General features: G+C 41.7%; 1 protein-coding gene across 8 annotated transcripts in view; it reads left to right on the top strand.

Annotated features, from left to right (window-relative positions):
• Positions 1 to 19,779, top strand: part of RALGAPB (Ral GTPase activating protein non-catalytic subunit beta) — a 130,698-nt gene that overhangs the window by 40,186 nt on the left and 70,733 nt on the right. For all 8 annotated transcript variants that reach the window (XR_010921038.1, XM_067554526.1, XM_067554524.1 and 5 more), the window contains 2 exons: positions 15,224 to 15,425; positions 17,198 to 17,365. Coding sequence is in view for 7 of the 8 variants with exons in the window: in XM_067554526.1 (XP_067410627.1) it covers positions 15,224 to 15,425; positions 17,198 to 17,365 (370 nt within the window). In the remaining variant the exon portion in view is untranslated. The remainder of the gene's footprint in view (positions 1 to 15,223; positions 15,426 to 17,197; positions 17,366 to 19,779) is intronic.

Below are 19,779 nucleotides of genomic sequence, written 5' to 3'. Positions count from 1 at the left end.
AGGACATGCACTGAAATAACAAAAGATGGGAATTCCTCCCATTTAGTTATTTCAGTGCCAGTTTATGTGTGGACCTGCTCCTAGTGCAGGCAACATTGTAAAAGGTAGCAAAACTGGTAGGAAGCAAGGAACTTTGTTTTTGAACTCATAGGGAACTCTTGGCTGGATTTATCAACTGTTCCTGTATCAGGAATTAGTTCGCTTTGGGGCTAATTGCTTGTGTCAACAAGGTGTCCATCTTGAGGTATGTTTGGACTAAATGAAATGAACATGCTTTCATGTGTGACCTCTCCAGCTCTGGTTTCTTAAGTAGCACCAAGAGGCCCTAACAGATCAGGGCGCACTGTGCTAGGTGCTGTATATACCCAAAGTGGGAGACAGGTCTGCTGTCAAGAGCTTAACAATATCTAAACAGACAAGGCAGTCAGTGGGTGGGAAAAAAGCAATATTAGTGGCCTCATCTTACAGCTGGAACGCAGTCATAAGAATAAGTGATGGTCTCTGATCATGCAGGAAGTATGTGACAAAGCTGGAATTGAATCCAGATCTCTTGAGTCCCAGTCCAGTGCCTTAACCACAGAACTCCCTGCAGTGAGCTGGCTCTAAATTCTACAGCCAGGTCCCTGCAGCTTTGGATAAATTGAGGTGCTTATTGAATTAAATGAGGCAAATCAGTACAGTCGTCCCTAGGTTTACTTTGATTATTAAATTCAATATATTTTGTACTACTGCACTTCCAGTTTTTACTATGCCACATACATTTTTCATTTGGTATGTCTAAATTGTCATTAAATTTCAGGATTAATAATCCCATTGGGATGGATAAAGCAGTTCAGACCTTCAGTTCAGGCTATTAGAAATACATATATTTTTAAAATTAGATTCTGGGACACAATTTTGTGGCAAGGGGTGAATTCAGCAGCCATGGAATTGAGAGATCCCCAGGGCCCTGATTGTAAGCAGGCTGTCAGGATGAGAGAGAAGCAGTTTAACACTGTTATGTATGAAGAGGGCTCTGCCTATCTGTCTGAAAAGAACTCTAGAAGTTATACAGTCTAATCACCTGTTAACCCTTTCTGGGGCCTCAGGATAGACTTCACAGCCTATAAGACATCTAGTTCGCAGTATGACTTTGTGTTGTTTAGCACCAGCAGTTCCTATTTATTTGAATGGGGAGCTTTGAGTGCTCAGTACCTCTGTGAATCAGGCCATTAATGCCCAAGGTATGGAGGTTCCACTCTATATCAGTCCATACTGTGAGTACTTTCTTCCCCCTTGCCCAAAAGTGGAGGGTTTCCCCTCTAGAACAGAGTAAAGTATCCTATTATTGGTCTGATCTGGCAGCTTCTGAAGATGCTGTCACTAGGTGGGACATCTGTGCTATGGACAAATGCCACTTCTAGGTAGGCTTGCTTTGTTTTTGTTCTGGCGTTGGACACTGTTACTGACATTCCTTAGGCTGGTATCAGGCCCTGACATCATCATCATTATTATTTATTGTGATAAATTAACCACCAAATAATGTTAGCCCTTAAGATCAAGGGTGCCATATAAATAATTTCTTGCATGCCAATTTGAAAATTGTCTTCCTCTGTCAGCCCATAACCACACAGTTTTCTGTTGTGTTGATGGAACTGGTATTGCTTCACTGAGAAAGTTTAATAGATTTTTTTTTTTTTAATTTTATAAAACTTTTAATGCTCAGGAGGTCTCTTAGCTGCACCGTGTTAGCTAGACATCTTCATACAGATGAGTGACATCACAGAGCTATGCTTCTGTCTTCATCTGCTGGTTGAAGGACTTATACCTACTTTGTGAAATGGAATAGAGAGAATTTGAAGTAACCAAATTAAAGGGGGAGAATTACCACAAGTAGCCCTAAAACTTTAATTTAATCCTTCAGATGCTCACACTTACAACTTTACCTTTTTAAAAGGAGCCTGAAGACCTTTTTGTTTTCCAGATTTCTACACATCTTATTTGTATTGTGTGAGACACACAGAATGCTTCAGCGTGTATGCCCCATATCAATAAAATGCTGAGAGAGTATCCCAGCTCAGGTAGACAAATTTGCACTAGTGGAGTTCAAGCTAGTGTGCTAAAAATAGCAGTGTGGGTGTTTTGTTGCACTAGCGGGAGCTTGGGCTAGTACCCGAGGTCAGACCCGCTCCCCATGACCTTTTGGGTCCAAGTTTTGGCCTGCACTGGTGCAGCAAGAGCCACACTGCTATTTTTAGCATGCTAGCTCCAGCCAAGCTAGTGTGAGTTTGTGTACCCAGGCTGAGAGGCTGCTGCCAGTTTCAGTACCTTGAGTGAGAGCACCACAGTATGTGCTGCCATAGGAACAAGGTGTATTCTGACATTCTACTTCCAGGAGAACTTGAACAATTTCAAAAGGATCCCTTGATTAAATTTTGTGGCACACATTGCTGTTTCTCCCATTCTACAATAGATTCTTCATGATGGTCATTATGGCTCTACCTACTGTGAAGCAAGGAAGCAAAGAACTGTCAATCAAAGCCAGTATGAAGGAGCCAACCCATAAATCTTCTCCTCAGTTCTGTCTCCTTGTCCTGGAACTCCATATCTCACGACTCAGATTAATTTTTTTCTCTAACTCTTTTTTGTTTCAGAAAGAAGGCAAGAAGAATAAGAAAAATGTGGTGGTTGGGGAGAAAAAGAGAGGATGAGGGTAGGAGAGCAAGAAAATAACCTTTCCTACAGATTCCACAGCTGGATCACAGCTAAAAGCATCTTTGGTCAAACAGGAAAGAATCTTCTAAGGATCTAACAGGAAAACTCTGTCCCTTCCACTTATCCTCCCCCTGACCAGAGAGGAGCTTAGGATCAGGCTGTGTTCTTTGGGAGCATGAACTGTTCCTACAGCTCATCTGGCTCATTCAACATGGCATGACTCTTCTGCTTGTTTAGGCAGCCAGGCTCCAAACTCCTTCCAGCTCAGGGAGCAATCTGCAGTCTGTTTGAATGACAGATTACTAGCCACCATACCATCTGATAAGATAAACCCAAATTAATGGGCCCTCTCTGTTTTCAGAGGCTCTGTGTGTTTCTGGTTTTGGACCCTCATTCACAGTGAAGGCAATCACTGCCCCTTTTCTGCCAGTACAAGTTTCTTTGCTGTCATTGGGAAAGCTTATAATTGTGTCCTTTGCACAGTTGAATATAGCCTGCAGCATCACAAGTTTATTTTCAAGCACTCCATTCTCATCTGATCTGCTCTGGGGTATGTGTGGTGTGTCTCTTCCTTCAAGCAAAGAGACTTCACATCAGGGTAGTTTCTGTATAATTCTGAGCACATCTGACTTTGAGTATATCTAGAGTCTCATGGATGGTCTCTTGCATTCTGCTTCAGAAGCAGCAACTTGCCCCCTGACTGTACTTGTACTTTGGGGGTCCTGTGTCAATTTTAGTTCCTGCACAACGGACTGAGTTTCATTCCAGCATACTAGAAATTCCCATTTCTTACTGGCAGTAACGGAACCCATGATTTACTGCTTCGTAAAAGACTTACCTTCCTTTTATAGTCTTGGGGTAAAGGAGGAGTGATCAGTTCTAGAGTCAGGCACTTGATTTGTGGGGAAAGTCAATTGTTGTGCCCCATATTCTCTAGAATTAGATTGCCTGGCAGGTCCACTCTCCAGGGACTTTCTTCATTAATCTGTCTAATGTCCAATTCATCTATGTGGCAGCAGAGCTGCCACTTGCTGCTGGTAGCTAATTACTTTATCAGCAGTAGATATTAATTTCTCCTGTAGCTGCCTTAGAAATCTTAAATTCAGTAAGGAATTCTGTATGACTTTCTCCAACATGCTGAGGAGCTGATACCTTCAGCTGTGCAATTTGGAAACTCCAGATGGGTGGTGCATAGGCTCTCATAATTGTTCAGCCTGCTGTCATGGCTGACTTGGCACAAGTGCTTCCCCTCGGTTGTGTTATGTCAGCTGCTAAAGAGTTTTTCTTGGGCATCTGGGAAACCTTGAAAGGATATCCCCAGAATGCAATAGTCATGGCTGATTCTATTTTTTTAACAGAGCTTTGCTCTGCTGGCTTCCCCTGACCATGTGTGAAGTAAAATGTAATAACCCAGTCCTCTCCAGTCTTGTTTTTTAAGATTGTTTTTCTAGTGGATGTGGGATGATATCCTTTGTGACCAGTTAAATGACAGCAAGATTTGATTGCCTCTTATGGCATGTGTACGTTGTGATGATAAACCCACCACACCAAGTCTCAGAGCCTGGGTCAACAGGCTTGGGTTGCCTGGCTATAAAATTGCAGTGTGCTGAGAGCCCATGCTCCAGTCTAAGCCCAAATGTCCACATTGCAATTTTATAGCCACACAGCCTTAGTCATGTGAGCCCAAGTCACCTGACCTGGGCTAGCTGTGGCTGTGCCATGGGTCTTTTATCACTGTATAGATATACCCTTAAGCTTTTGTTATTCTTTAACTGGTCTGCCAATCTGGATTGAATGCTGATGGAGCCAGGTGAATTATGTGTCTTGTGAATAGTGAATTTGTTGGCAAATGCATTTTTCAGGGCATCAAACCTATTTGTGAATTTGGGTTGAATTTGGCAAATAGTTTTGGCTGAAATATTTTTTCCCTGAATTGTTGAAGTGCTTCAACGTTGTCAAAATGAACAATGTTGACATTCAGAAATGTCAGCTTGAATCAAAAACATTTGTTCTGAATTAAATTTTTGGGGGGTTTTTCATTTCAATAAGAAAAAACAAAAATATTCAGTTCTTCGAGTGGTGTCCCCATGGGTACTGCACTATTAAGGTGCTTGTGCCCCCTATGCCTTTGATTAGAGATTTCACATATCAGTGTCCGTTAGTCCCGTGCATATTGGTTACTCGGTCTCGTGCACTGCACCATTGCTATATAGCACCGTGTGGGTGAACCGCCCTCAGTTCCTTCTCAACTGCTTTGGCCTCAGACTGAGCCTTAGCAGTTATCCGTGTTAAGTTTTTCCTCAGCGGTGTCTCCTTAGCTCTTATAATAGTTTTTACCTGTAAAGTAATATACATTTTTTTTGAAGTTTGAAAAAACATTTATATTGATTTATATAAATCTTTTTTAGTTTTAAGTTCTGTTACCTATTAGATAGTTTCAGCTCATGGGAACTTTATGTTACTGGGAGGGCATGCCTGGTTCTCTCTGTTTCAAACGCTGCCTTTCATGCCAGGAGGTAATCGCTGTGAGTGATGGACACTCTCAGTGCATCTGTTGCCTTGGGGAATCTCATATTTCGAAGAAATGCAATTTATGTCTGGAATCAAAATCTAGAGCCGGAAAAAATAGAGAGATCAAACTTCAGCTACTCATGATGTGGCACTCGCTGTGCCCAGCCTCTGTCCCAGGCAAGGGGGACGCCATCCCTGGTATGCCAGTCTCTAAGTCTGCTACCACTACAGCTTCCAAGCCTCACTCCTTGAGGGCATCTGAGAAAAAAGACCCAAGATTCCACTCATAAGATATCTGAAGACCATGCCTTGAGTTCTCCAGGTAGGAAATCTACCTCAAAGAAGTCGCAATTGCTGATGACTCCAGCCACTTTGGCACCCAACACTGTCTGACCCAGTACCCAGGAGGCTGCTTGTTCTTCAGATAACAGGGCACTTAAAGACTTAAAACTGTCAGGCTCTGATAAACCATCAGATGTGTCTGCTCACTTGGTACCCAAGTCCACTCAGGCTCCATCTGGACTCCACTCAGAGCGTTCAAGGCTCACAGTACTTTTAACTCCCTCTGCCACCATTACTTGCACTCAGGCCATGAATACAGTACCAACAGTACTCTGTGTACCACAGAAATTTAGTTTTCCCTGAGACCTTGCTGTGGCCAAGATGCCCAACTCACCATTGCTCGGTACTGATCCCAGATTCCCAAACATTGGTCCAGTACCTCATGGTTTTACCTCAGGTTTCTTCTGCTGCTCCACCACTTCAGAGTGATTTGGAAGAGCAAGATTTTGATGGAAGATCTTGGTTTGGTCTCTCAAATATCTGTCCAAGGCTCTCCTCTCCATCCTTTTAGAGGGCTTTTTCCAGTTTCTGAGGAAATTGATCTTGCTTGTGAGAAGCATTCACAACCACCATCTCATAGGTATAAGCACCCATGGATGCCTCCACCCATGCCATATGTGCCACCCCTTAGTCACGTTGGAACCCCTGGGCAGTCTATTGCCAGCAAATCTCTAGTGCCTTGAGCACCACCAGATGCAGAGAGAGACAACCTTCTTCATCCTTCCTCTCTAGGACACTGGAACCTCCATAAGAAATCACTGAGGAACAGTAAACTAGGGCTGATGAACAGGTCTCTCCACCAGCCAACGTCTCTTCTTCATCCCTGGATGAAGTGGTTATGCCACTTCCACCATCTCTGGCCGATGATAAGGTCCTGGAACTGCTTGAAATCAAGAGAGTTGTGGATTCTTTGCAGATCACTCTTGAGGAGGTTAAAGAATCACATCATAAACTGCATGACATCTTTCACAGAGCTTCATTTGCCTGCATTAACCTGCCTGTCTGGTACACCCCAGCCATAATTTCACCCAGGCGTAAGAGCAGATAAGAAATATTATGCCCTCTCTCAGGACCCATAATTTTTATTTTTTCATACCTTTCCTAACTCCTTAGTGGTCAAGGCAGTTAATAAACATGGAAGACTGCACTCCTCTAAATCTATGGCCTATAACAAAAATCATAAGCACCTTGACTTGTTCAGTAGAAAACCTATTGCTTTACAATTCAGAATCACCAACTACTAGGCATTGATTGCAAAGTACAACCATACAGATTATACTAAGCTGAACTCCATCAGTGAGCATCTACCAACAGAACATAGAGAGCAATTGCAGAAGGCCAGCTGCCTGCCAGAATATCTCCACAGGCCTCTCTTGACACTGCTGATATTGCCACTTGTTTGATTTCTATGGCAGTAGTTATGAGGAGGGCCTCCTGGTTTCAGCTCTCAGGATTTCCAAAGGAGTCCCAGAATACGGTTAAAGACCTTCTTTTTGAAGGCACTAAACTGTTCTGACAGCACGGACAATTTTTTGTAAATGTTAAAGGACTTCAAGGGCCACTTTGTGTTCTCTGGGGAATCTATAACCTGCCCACAAGAGAGAGTCTAGTAAGTCCCAGAGAGCACAGAAATCCCTTCTCATCCAATTATTGAGCTCTGAGATATGAAGCGCAATGCAAGAGACAGGTTCCAGAGAAGACCACTGCCCACTTCTGAGCCTCACGTTCTTTGATGGGATGGTTGAGGTCCTGAGCTACCATTCCCATTCATACCAACTGCAATGGTTCACCTGCCCTCCTCCCTTTGGCATCTGCCTCTACAGTTTCTGATGGGCTTAGGAGTCTATCAGTATGGATAGGTACATTTTGGAGATAATCTCCACAGAGTATTCCATCCACTTTACTTCTCTTCCACCTACCAACACCCCTTCCCCATCTGTCCTTCAGGGACCTCTCTCACGAGCACCTTCTAAGACAGGAAATAGACTCTCTCCTACTCTTGGTTGCTCTAGAACTGGTTCCCATGCAGCACAAAGGAAAAGGGTTTTATTTGACACTTCCTGGTTCCAAAAAAAAAAAAAAAAAAATTGGAGACCCATCCTACATGTAAGGCTACTTTTATATCTTTGAAGGCACAAAAATTCAGAATGGTAACACTTACAGCAATAATTCCCATTACTGGACCAAGGGGACTGGTTCTCAGTCCTCAACCTTCAGGACACATTTCCATATAGCAATCCACCCATCTCACAAGAGGTTCCTATGTTTTACTGTTGATAGGACCATTTTCAGTAAAGAGTGCTCCCTTTCAACTTCTCATCTTCCCCAAGGGCCTTTTTCAAAGGTTATGTCAGTAGTAGTGGCACACCTCCTCAGAAAAAAAATTCTGGTGTTCCCTTACCTAGACAATTGGCTTCTGAAAGGTTGATCCCAAAACCAAACTTCATTATAACTTGGAAGGCCATAGACCTCTTCCTCACATTGGGCCTAGAAATGAACATTCAAAAATCCACCTTGACCCCTGTACAAAGGTTAGAATTCATAGGAGCTTATCTCCCAATGCAAAGACTCATGACCCTATCCAACATAATGAAAACTATCCAGATCAGCCCTTAAACCATGATCAAGAACTGTCTTCAGCTATTGGAACCAAGGGTAACTGGTACTTTCATTATAGACCAAGCAAGATTGTGTGAATATGTTGCCCTCCAGGATGGCTCATTGAGCAGATACTACTTTCCTTTACTTCTTAAAATGACACTCTGCACATCAACCGCCTAGAGCTCAGGGTAGTCAGATATATTTTTCTCCAATTTCTACCACTGATCAGGGGCAAAAGGTCATGATGGGCAACATGTCATGCATGTTCTATACCAACAAGCAAGGGGGCAAGAACCCCCAACTCTGTGTTGAAGCTGTCAAGCTTTGGAATTGGTGCCTACGCAATCAGATCGTCATCACAGTAGCTTACCTTCTGGGAGCTCAGAATGTGACCATGAATACATTGAGCAGGCACTGTTCTTAAGACAGTGAGTGGGAAATGGATTCCATCATGCTTCTCCACATATTTTGGCAATGGGGCATCTCTTAGATAGACCTGCTTGCCGTGGCCACAAACAAGAAATGTGCTCAGTTCCATTCCAGAGGCAGGCTGGGTCCCCAATCCTTGGGGGATGCCTTTTGCCTTTAGTGTCTTTGGTTCTACTGTATGCATTCCCTCTGACTCCTCTAATAGCCAAAGTTGTACTCAAAATAAAGAAGGGAAAAAAAATTGCTATTCTAATAGTTCCAACCTGGCCCAGACAGACATGGTTTAAGGCAGCGGTTCTCAACCGGTGGTACCACCGGTGGTACTTACCGGAAGGCTGGGTCGTACGCGCGCCGCCGAATCCGCCGCCGCCGGAAGGGCCCTGCCACCCGCCCGTATGAAACTCTGCCGTGGAAAATGGGGAAACGGCGGAAGGGTTTCGGCGGCGGGTATTGTTTCCGCCGCGAAACCCTGCCGCAAATCCCTCCCGCCGCCGCCGCGAAACCCTGCCGCAAGTCCCCTCCCTTTTTTTTCCCCGAGTGGTACTCGGGTCGGGTACAGTCGGGTCAAGTGGTACTTGACCCGACTGTACCTGGCCCGAGTGGTACTCAGGAGAAAAAAAGGTTGAGAACCACTGGTTTAAGGTAAGGAAACAGCTGGCCATTTGCTCACTGATCACTCTCTGGATCACCCCATATCTTCTCTCTGAGGAAGGTGGACCAATTCTTCACTCACTCTGAGTTTTTGCCTCAAAGCATGGCTGATCGATGGTTCATGGGATTAGAAACAACCTATTCAGAGGAAATAAGAGTGCTATTACATAGAAGTAGTCTCTGTGCTACTTACTTGCAAAAATGGACAAGATTGCTGCTGGTGTGATATCAAGCACATTCCACCAACAACCTCATTGCTGTCAGATATACTAGACCTTCCTGAAACTGAAAGACTCGGGTCTGTTCCTGAGCTCCATTAGGGTTCACGTGGCAACTGCATTGCTTTCCATTCCCCCAATAGAGGATTATTCTGTATGTGGTCACTCAACTACAACGAGGTTCCTCAGGGCATTCAGAAATCTCTTGCTGCCAGTCAAACATTCTACTCTGGTTTGGGACTCAATCAGGTTCTTAAATGCCTTATAAGATCACCGTTTGGACCGATGGCTGCCTGTTCACTCCATTTATTGATGAAAACACCATTTCAGGTAGCCATTCTGTTGGCTTGGCAAGTTGGGAAAATAGAGGCACTTGTGGCATATTTTTCAAAGATAGTCACATTACATTATGACTATATTAACCAGCCTATTCACCTTCCAGTCTTTTACCTTAAACGTCACCTGGGTAAGGAAGAAGTGCTGTTATACACAAAAAATCTTGATGTCAGGAGAGCCCTGGCCTTCTATCTTGATAGAACTAAAACTTGAGAGAAACAATTTGGGAGACTTCCTAAATCGCACACAGATTAAAAGTGTCTGCAATCTCCAAACAAAGACTTTCCAAGTGGCTATCTGACTGCATTAGTTCTTGCTACCTGTCTTGCAATCTCCAAGCACCTTCAGGCACACAAACTCACTCTACAAGATCTATTTCTACCTCACAGACTTTGTGAAAAATGTTCCCATTATTGAAATATGTGGAGCCACAACTTGGACATGTATACATACCTTTTTGCTGAAAACTATGCAATAACTCATTATTCTGCTTCCAGAGCTGGACTTTCTTCAATATTGGACTCTACTCTGAAGCCCCCTCCTCCTTAAACGGAGCTCTTTGGTAATCACCTGGAGTGACACACCCATAGGGACGCAACTTGAAGAAGAAATGGTTACTCACACTGTAGTAACTGATTTTTCTAGATGTGTTCCCCTGTGAGTGCTTGCTCCACTACCCACCCTCCTTCCCCTTTGCTTCAGAATTCTCTGCCGTGGAGCTCCACGGCAGAGAAGGAACAGAGGGTGGTTTGCCAGCACAGTGCGGAGCATGAGACTGAGTAACATGAGCATGAGTGGGCTGAACAGACACTGTGTGAAATCTGTGATCAAAGACGTAGAGGGCACAAGCACACCTAGAGTGGAGCACCCATGGGGGGCACATCTTGAAGAACCACAGTTACCGCACAGGATATGTCACCACTTCTTTTGGTTCAAAATTAACAATTTTTTTTGATGACTCAGTTTGGCCACCAAACCAAAAAACCCATCTATTTACTCAATCAATATCCTTAGTAAAAGAATCTGTTGTAGGGTACAGGAAGAGAAAGTGTGCAAATGATGAAAATTATCCTGCTGCCACTCCGTGTCCCCTTCCACCTCAAAATCTCTGCAGGATTCCAGAGGTATTTTGAGGTACATCATGGACCAGGCCACATACTGGCTGTCACACACCTCAGAGAAATATGTATGGTACTCTGACCATTCCAGATAGTTCCTTCTTGACTGTGACCAGCAAAGGATCCCCTTTGTAGAGATGCTACACGTCAACAGCCATTATTCTAGCTTTTCAACAGTTCTCAGACACCTCATTGGATATCTTTCTGTTGTCTAGTCGATTCCAGTGCAATTGGCAAATGTCACCCCAAGCACTGAAGAAACATGGGGTGACATACATATTGAAATAGTAGTGGTTCTTCTTGGGGCTCATCTAATGGATTGGCATCGAGTACCTCTGATATCAAGCAGCAAGACTCCTAGAGCACTGAGGAGCTTAGTGGAGTACTTAACTCTGCAGGCAGTGGCACAAGATTCTGCTGGAATGTGGCTCCAGTCATTGAGCTTCTTAGGGTTGTGTGTAGCCTGATATGCATCAACACAAAAATGGGGGTGCTGGCACTGAGCCCCGATGCACAGCACTCTTGGACCTATTGAGGCTCCATCTTCCAGCACCACCCATGTGCTTGACTTAAATGTGACTCTAGGGTGTCAGAGGTACTGAACTTCAACTCATTAGATGAACCTCAGGGAGCACAACTACCACCACCTCAGTAAGTGTACACAGCATTGTGACTAAAAGTCCCAAACTGCCAGTAGTTAGCATAGGTATGCACAGGTCCACCCGAGGTGGACTGAACGTAGCAAACCACCCAGACTGACTGCCTGAGTCACGATGCCTAGTGTCTCCATTTGGAAGTTGGAGAAGGGACTTTACTGCCTTCGGATCCAGAACAGGTCAGAACCTAGATACTTGGAGATGATGAGAGAGAGAGAATGTCCCAAGCCTTTGTCTCCCTCACAGTTCAAGGAAACATGGACTGTCTGGCAAGCAGAACTGATACTCCGCGGGGTGGCAAATGATAGCCAATAGAGAGACTTGGCAATGTGCTCTACTCTGCTTGTATTGCCTTCAAAGGACAAAAAAAACTTTTTAAACTACAGGATTTGCACTCATCTCTTGCTAATGTGCTAAGACCCAGGCAAATCCTCCAGGATGATGGGCTAATTCTCAGCTGTGTATCCATGAAAAGATGGGTGCAACTGAAAGGGTGAGCCACCAAGGAACTGATTGCAACTCATTGATCCCAATATGCTATAGAGCATCCCTGAGTCGGCTGTAAAGTATGGTGATGGGTAATTTCCTTCAAAGGCCATCTGTCAGCTGGAGGTTGCCGGAGTAGAGATTGCTCCACCCATGTTCCTTTCTGACTCCTCCCTGTCCTCAACACATGCCTTACTCCGGGGCATGTGGTGTGGGGAGACTGGAGCCACCTGTGGGAATTCCCAGCTAGGGAGAGCCTGTTTGTTTCCAGAATAGCACTGAGGGACTGCATCTCAGCTCACAATGTGCCCAAACATATCCACAGAAGTAGTTTTTACAAGGAAAGTAATTTGTACCTTACTGGTAATTGTTTGAAGTTTCCTCCTCTTCCACCATTCTTTGGGGATTGCATCTAAGGTCTTGAATCTTTGTCATTATTCTGCTCCCTATTTCTGCTCTGAAACTTTCTGGACTGAGATGGAAGTGAGCAGATTTGTAGTGGCTTTTGTTGAGAGTTCTTTGTCGTCTTGCTTCCTGGAAGCTGGAGCCATAACTCTTAGTATAAAGAATTGTGATTGGGGAAAGCAGGTTATTGGTAAGTAAATTTCCCATGTGGGTTCACCCCAAGTAAGCCAGTCTTAATGATGATGAACTAGTGTAGTCCTTGTAATACTCTTCATGTACAGCATAGTCTAGGAGAAGCACAGCTTGAGCTGGGATGGGTTAATACATTTATTTAAAGATCAAATGTACATTAATATGAACGAAGCTAAACATTAGTATTTTGTAGCTTTTTGTTCATTGTTTTGCATGGTATTTTCAAAACCATAATTTTGGACTTGAATGCCAATTTCCTGTGTGTTTAATTAGCTTGCAGTATCATAAAGCTTTTAATCTATTCTTTTTTAAAAAGCTAAAAGCTTCTTAACTTATATTACAATTTCATCATCTTTAAAGTATTTTATAACTACTGCTGTCCTTTGATTTGTTTCCATTTTATTTCTATTATCTTGCAGCATCTTTTATCCAAATTCTTCTTTCTTATAAATCTTGTAAGTAGGAACCAGTAGCTTCTCCTTAATTGCGGTCATGTTTTTTCTTTTTTTCATAATCCCATATTTTTATTTGTAATGTCATTTGTCATTGTCTCTTGTAGCTTTTGCACTTTTACTTGGGAAAGACAAGTAATTTTTTGTGTGTGTTTCTGAATGGGGAAGATTGTTGGCAAAAGCAAATTAATCTGCTTGAGTCAGTCCCATCATTTCTGTACTCTAGTCTGTGATCATGTCATGAATTTCAGGACTTTGCACTAACCATGTGTTGTTTTTTTTGTTTGGTTTTTTTTTTTTTTAACTAAAAGCTTATTTTTATACAGACCTAGTGTTTGATTTGTATGCATTGTGCCTGTAGTGGGTTTTTTTCCCCCCCCCCCCCCCCCCCCCCCCCCCCCCCCCCCCCCCCCCCCCCCCCCCAACTATAGTATATTGCTGGATAGCTTATTAAGGACAAAAATGGCTCATGGGAGGATGCATAAAGATTTGTCCTTATTTGCTACTTATACCATAAAAATCTATAAGTTAATAAACCTCAAATAACTTACACTAAGGATTTTAAAAAGAAAAATTGATTGAAGACTTTTGTTAGGAACTTTCTAAAAATTACTCCTCCATACAATTTGTAAATAATGAAACTGTCAAAGCATAATCAGGGCTTCTGTTTGTATGACTTCAAACTCCTCATCCTTTGCAAATTTGATTTCCCCAATGTCCCAGGTCTAAAATCAAATAAATTGTTTGTTACTGATGTAATTATGATGTGTTCCTAACAAAACCAAACCATCCTCTGTGGTTTTTTAAGTAATACTGGCACATGATTGCTTGTGATTTTTAGGAAAGACAATGTGCTGTTCTAGTCTTTAGGGCTCCCACAGGGAAGTGGCTCTGCCATTGCCCAGGGAGTACACAGTACATCCTTCTGGGCTGCCACTCCAGAAGAAATAATGGGGCAAACAAAGTGACTAACTTTTCGCAGGTGGTTCATATGGCACTGACATGAAGGCTAGGAATATCACTAGGAGGAATTCATAAATTGCATTAGCTATATCACTCATAGATGTACTCTATAGGAAAAGAAAACAACGCTAGAGAATGTCCAATCCCAGTTAGGGCTATGGGGCTATCCAAAGCTGTTTTGATATTTTGGAAATGTTTGTAGAGCACATTGCAGAATGTATTTAAAACTTTCATTAATACTAGGAGGTAGCCACTAGGCAACTGCCCAGTTTCCTGGTAGCTGTCACTTGGGACTGACTAACATCAAAGATTTCCTAGGTAATTACAGGTACTGTGTGATGGAGGGACCAATTCAAAACAGCAATGTTCAACACATTCAGAAATGTCCCACCTCCCTCCCAGCCATTCTGAGGGCTGGAACAATTTTTATTCCCGGGAGCGGGGGAGCTATTGAACCAAACTGCAAACCCTGTAGATAATGGAAATCATTTCAAACCAGGGGGTGTGACAGCACCCCTTTTCCAGCACCTATGCAGCCATCCTTCTCACGCTGATCTAGGTCCTGCTCCCTTCCTGACTTCTGAAAATAGTGGGGGGGCAGGGGACTTGCTTCAACAGTAAAGGCCAGATAGAGGGATAAGCAAGGTCAGAGTAGCTCTGTGCTCAACAGGCAGCCAAAAAGACCAGGGAATCAGAGAGCATGAAAATAGTCATCTGCTATTTTGGAGTGATGGGAGAATTTCAGATAATGGCATATATCTTAGGAGGTAGCTAGAGATATTAAAACGTCTACTTTTCTAAAGGGGAAGAGGAGGCAGGGAGCGAGAAGGGGAATGGTGGACCTTTTTGTTTGCACAAAGGCAGGGAGTTAGACTGGATATGGACCAATGCACAATTACTCAGCACAAGTGTAATCTTCTTCAGTACACAGTGCTGAGGATGAATATACTTATACATAGGGTGTGAAGGATTATTATTCCTCCTGTCTTAGGGAAGGAGTCAAATACCCTGAAATAGGTTTTTAAACAGAGGCAGTGATTCAAATAGTGAACTAGTAGCTTCATCATAATCACTACATTCGACATGATCTTTGTGTCCTGGATCCCATGAGCCTGTTTTGTATGTTGACAAACACAATGAAAACCCCATTTTTTTCCCCCTCTTCCTAGCTATAGCAACTCAACCTAGCATGGAGTTTCGTCGGAAAGGATCACAAATGTCCACAGACACCATGGCTTCCAATCCCACCTTTGATGCAAGTGAATTTCCTGACAACTATGAAGCAGGAAGAGCAGAGGCATGCGGAACACTATGTAGGATATTTTGTAGCAAGAAGACGGGGGAGGATATACTTCCAGCTTATTTATCCCGGTACTAAACTATCTTCCGATTGCTTTATAGCTATAAGTTTGTGGTAAAAATAGAATTTATTTTGAGTAAACAGCATCCAGTTTTCTCCTGATTCTTGTATTGCCAATCAGTAGATAATTGCTCCGGTCTTTAAAGATCCTGTGTCTAGGGACCTCTGCCTAAATCAAAGGGGGATTTCTTGTCCCCTCTCATGACTTCAGTTACATCTGGGTTTTCTTGAGAATGCAGAATTTCTCTTCCTTTTGATGGTCTCATTTGGCCCTCCTGTAGTATTCTTTTTTCTTTGCCACTGTCACAGTGAGAGATGATTTTTTTTTTTTTTTTTTACTGTGCAAAAACAAGGCATATTTGTGTATTAGACACTGAAAGATGTTCTAATATGGTCTCCAGTATTACAAAAATGAAGTCAAGTAGGCTTAATTTGAACATGGAAATCTCATGAGATGTTCTCTTCCAGAACCATTGTGATATGACTTGCAGAGAGTGAAAGGAAAAGATGGAGAAATAAACCAGTGGTATGTGAGGATAAAATATTCAAAAGTGATTTAGGTGCTTAAGACCCTAAATCCCAATGACCTTAAATTAGATTTAGGAGTGGAAGTGCCTAAGTCACTTTTAAAAATGGAACTTAAACTTTCAAGTCATTTAAATGCTTTTGAAAAATTTATCTTCAGATTTAAAATATTTGAAAAGATTATTATACTCTGTATGAGCTGATGTCTGCTTTTTAGTTTTGCTTCTGCTGAAATTAGGCTGCCTGGTGTTGTTGGGTTCTCCCAGTAAGGCAGAAAATTTGTTAATCTGAAAGTACGGTACATTGAATAATGCAGGTAACACAGAAACACAGGTTTTAAAGTGACAGTCAATTTGTCATTCTTGTGTCTAAAAATTGTTTTACATACTATTGTTACATGTGACACAGAAGTAAAGATTAGAGAAAACATAACTCATCTGTTTCTCAATTTGTTTACTTTGTGCATGTTAACAGCATTAACAGTGTAGTCCATTTCTGTGTTCCCCTTAAATAGTGAATTCCTCCTGTTTTTGTGTAAAAGATTCATACAACCAAAAGGGGGGAGGGAAATAGTTTTTTAAAAGCAGGAATGGCAAAACAGAAACCTTTGCATGAGGATTCAGTAGAAAGTATAGCAGGCTGGATAAAAGTCATTATTTAAACAATAATTTTTTTTATACTTAAGTTTTTATTTTCATGTTCTTAGTTTTTTACTTTGCATTTTATGTTGCTAAATTGCTAAAGTGGATGTTCTGTACTTGTTTCTTTAGTTTCCTAAAAGTTTGTAGGAAAACGTCTATGTAAAAATATGAAATTCTACTAAGAAACGTCATACTTAATATATTTACCAATGCTGAAAAAGACCAGAGCAGGCCCTTATTAGCATCTTTCTCAGAGACAACTCACATTCAAACAAAATTGGTAAGACTAACCCGTGCTATATTCAGAACCAACATCACCTTCTAATATATGAACTTCCACAAGTCAAAGCTGAAATGCTTTGACCTGGCTGTATTCCTCTATCGGGGTCTGAAGTCAATGGGCTATGTGCTCTAAGTCACTTTGCATTTGAAAATGCCACCTTTAGGTCCCTGAACATGGGTTAGGAGCCTAAGTGAAGGCTCCTGGTTTTTCAAAAAAATTTGGTCTGTATTTTAATTTAAAAAGTTTAAAAATAGGTATTGACTAACAACCAATCTAGTTGCTAATGTAAAGGCTCTTTATGTACAAATCATTTAATCCTCTCTTTCTCTTTCAGATTTTACATGCTTTTAATTCAGGGCTTGCAGATAGCAGAGTTTATTTGCCACCCAGTGCTGGCCAGCATTATTCTAAACTCGCCTCCTTTGTTCTGCTGCGACCTGAAAGGGATTGATGTGGTGGTTCCTTACTTCATTTCCGCCCTCGAAACTATTTTACCCGACAGGTAAAATACTTTTTTTATGTAGGTGTCACAGGGCTTTTTCTTTTTAGCATGTTACTTGTGCTTAGATTTTGGTGATGTATTCTAAACTGTACACTAAAGGTCATTGTGCTGCAGTAAATAGAGGTTAAACAGAAACATTAGTGCTTGTAATAACTCTAGCTTTGTAACAGTAATATGTAGCACACATAGAGCACCTTGCATTTCCTTAACTTTAACTAGCCTTGGCAGAATTTTTTTTTATTTTGATAGAAAATATCAATGTTTACTCTTATTTTGGTGGATTTAAGTTTTCACATTTGTGGGAAATTATGTGGGGCTCGGACAGTAATTATTTAATGACACTATAGGTTGAGATTCAAAAAGTTAAAGCTTTATAATAGTTAAAACACACATTACCAACATCACATTTCAAAATCTACAAACGAATATCCTTAAATCAGCTTTACGTTTTCAAGCAACATTTTTCTTTCTTTGCCTATCTGTAAATTTCTATTAATAACGCTGGAAATATTTTTTGTCAGTTGGTGTGCGTACGGTTAAATCAACATTTGCTGATATTTACCAATTAAAAATCGAATCCTTCCCAGCCTACCTTTAACTAATAATGTTATTGGGGTTTTGAAGCAATATTGGCCTCTGTTTCCTTTCCAAGGAACATAATGTTCTAGCCTCTGGGGAGCTCATGTGAATCTAGCAAGCCTCTGTCTGGGAGCATATGTAATTCTGTGGGCAAATTAATGATAGAAAAGTAGGGAGGCGTCATTTATTCATAAAAATCTACAGAATCAGAATTTCAATCAGAATAAGAATTTCTTCAGTGTGGGAGGGGGGGTTTCACTGCCCCTCCTCCTGTACCTGCCTTCCTGCTCCAGGTGCTATGGTTGGTGGAAATTTTGATAATGCAGTATTGTTGAAAATGGGTCAAGTTGGGTACCATTCAAAAGCCCTTTCCTCTGCTAACACAACAGCACTGAACATGACAAACATAGAACAATTATGTAGATAGGTATTTAAGAACATGTTTAAAAATCAGCTTTTTAAAAAAAAATTATACTTTAAAACAGACATGTCAAACATGCAGTCATCACAAAGTTAAATTGTGGCCCTCAATTGACAGTACTGCGTTATCAGTTAATGATCAGAACATGATACCCAATTAACTTTTTGAATGTTACAGATTACTATAAATGGAAGGAGCACTTCAAGCTGATTTGCCATCGGCCCCCCTTTCTCCCCCCCAAAAATGATTCAGTGGTACTGATTACCAGCTTTGTTTATTGTATCAAAAGAGTTGTAATGAGGCACTTGTTAAGATGTCAGCATCCAGCCAGAAATTACTTGAATCCATCTGTAAATGGTATGCATATGTTACATAACATACATTACATACCATAATTAATTACAATCAAAATAACGTATTACAAAATCCTTTTTACTTTGATCTTGATAATTTTCAGGCATCAATGGGGAGATGAAGAGTACTGTGACTAGTAGCTGAATCATTGGAGAATACCCCCGTGGAAGAGCTATTTAAACTCAGTGCTCAGTGGCACCTTACATGCTGTAAGAAGTGCACCCATAAACTGAATTTGGGAAGGTTGGAGAGGAAGTAAATGAAATATCAAGAAAAAGTTGAAGATATGGGACAACTGCCAGTTGTGGGCGAGACTTGCCTTATATTAGGTCCCAGGGCATGCATTTAAAAAAAAACCCCAAAACCTGAATATTCTGTGATATAGAAGCACACACATGAACGCTCGTTGCTCTTTAAAAATGATAGCTAGATGTTATTTTTGAAAAGCAGATTGATTGATTGTTTGAAGTCCTTTTCCAAAAGGTACAGGACTCGCAAGACCAGTTTCATGCCTCCAGTGTACATTCTGTTCTAGATGACCTATATTACAGAATAGATCAAGCAATTCAATGAGGCTGAATTGGTGACAGCCAACTTTTGGGATGGTGCAATGCTATATGACCACGATTGAGTCTTTGCTGCCCTTTATTTGATTTGTCAGGACTGCTAATTGGAATTTGCACCTGGCAGCACTGGAAGACTTTATGAAATATTTTTTTGCCAACTATTCTGCGATGATTGCCTGAGATCTCGCTGAAATAAGAGGTGTGGAAAGGTCTGATTCTGACACTTGGGAGGAATTTTGAAAAGGAAATTGGGTTGTTGAAAGGTCACTATCTCCTTTCTGTGCGCTTGGTTCAGATGAAGCCATAAAATGCGAACATAGAGCATTGAAAATTATTTGTGAGGGGGAGAAATAATTCTGCTTCCAAATGCCCTTTCCCAGTTTTTGCAGGCAACCTCAGAACTACATCAGATTTTGAATGAAACAGTAAGCGTGGCTGGGGTGACTTCTATGGTTCAAGTAACCAAGCCCTATCTAGACTCATTAGGTGCTGTT

The sequence above is a fragment of the Emydura macquarii genome, unplaced genomic scaffold, assembly GCF_026122565.2.
Source record: "Emydura macquarii macquarii isolate MOO-44397 ecotype Brisbane River unplaced genomic scaffold, CSIRO-AGI_Emac_v2 contig_1483, whole genome shotgun sequence".
NCBI classification, from domain to species: domain Eukaryota; kingdom Metazoa; phylum Chordata; order Testudines; family Chelidae; genus Emydura; species Emydura macquarii.
This window is presented reverse-complemented; position numbering and strand designations above follow the sequence as displayed.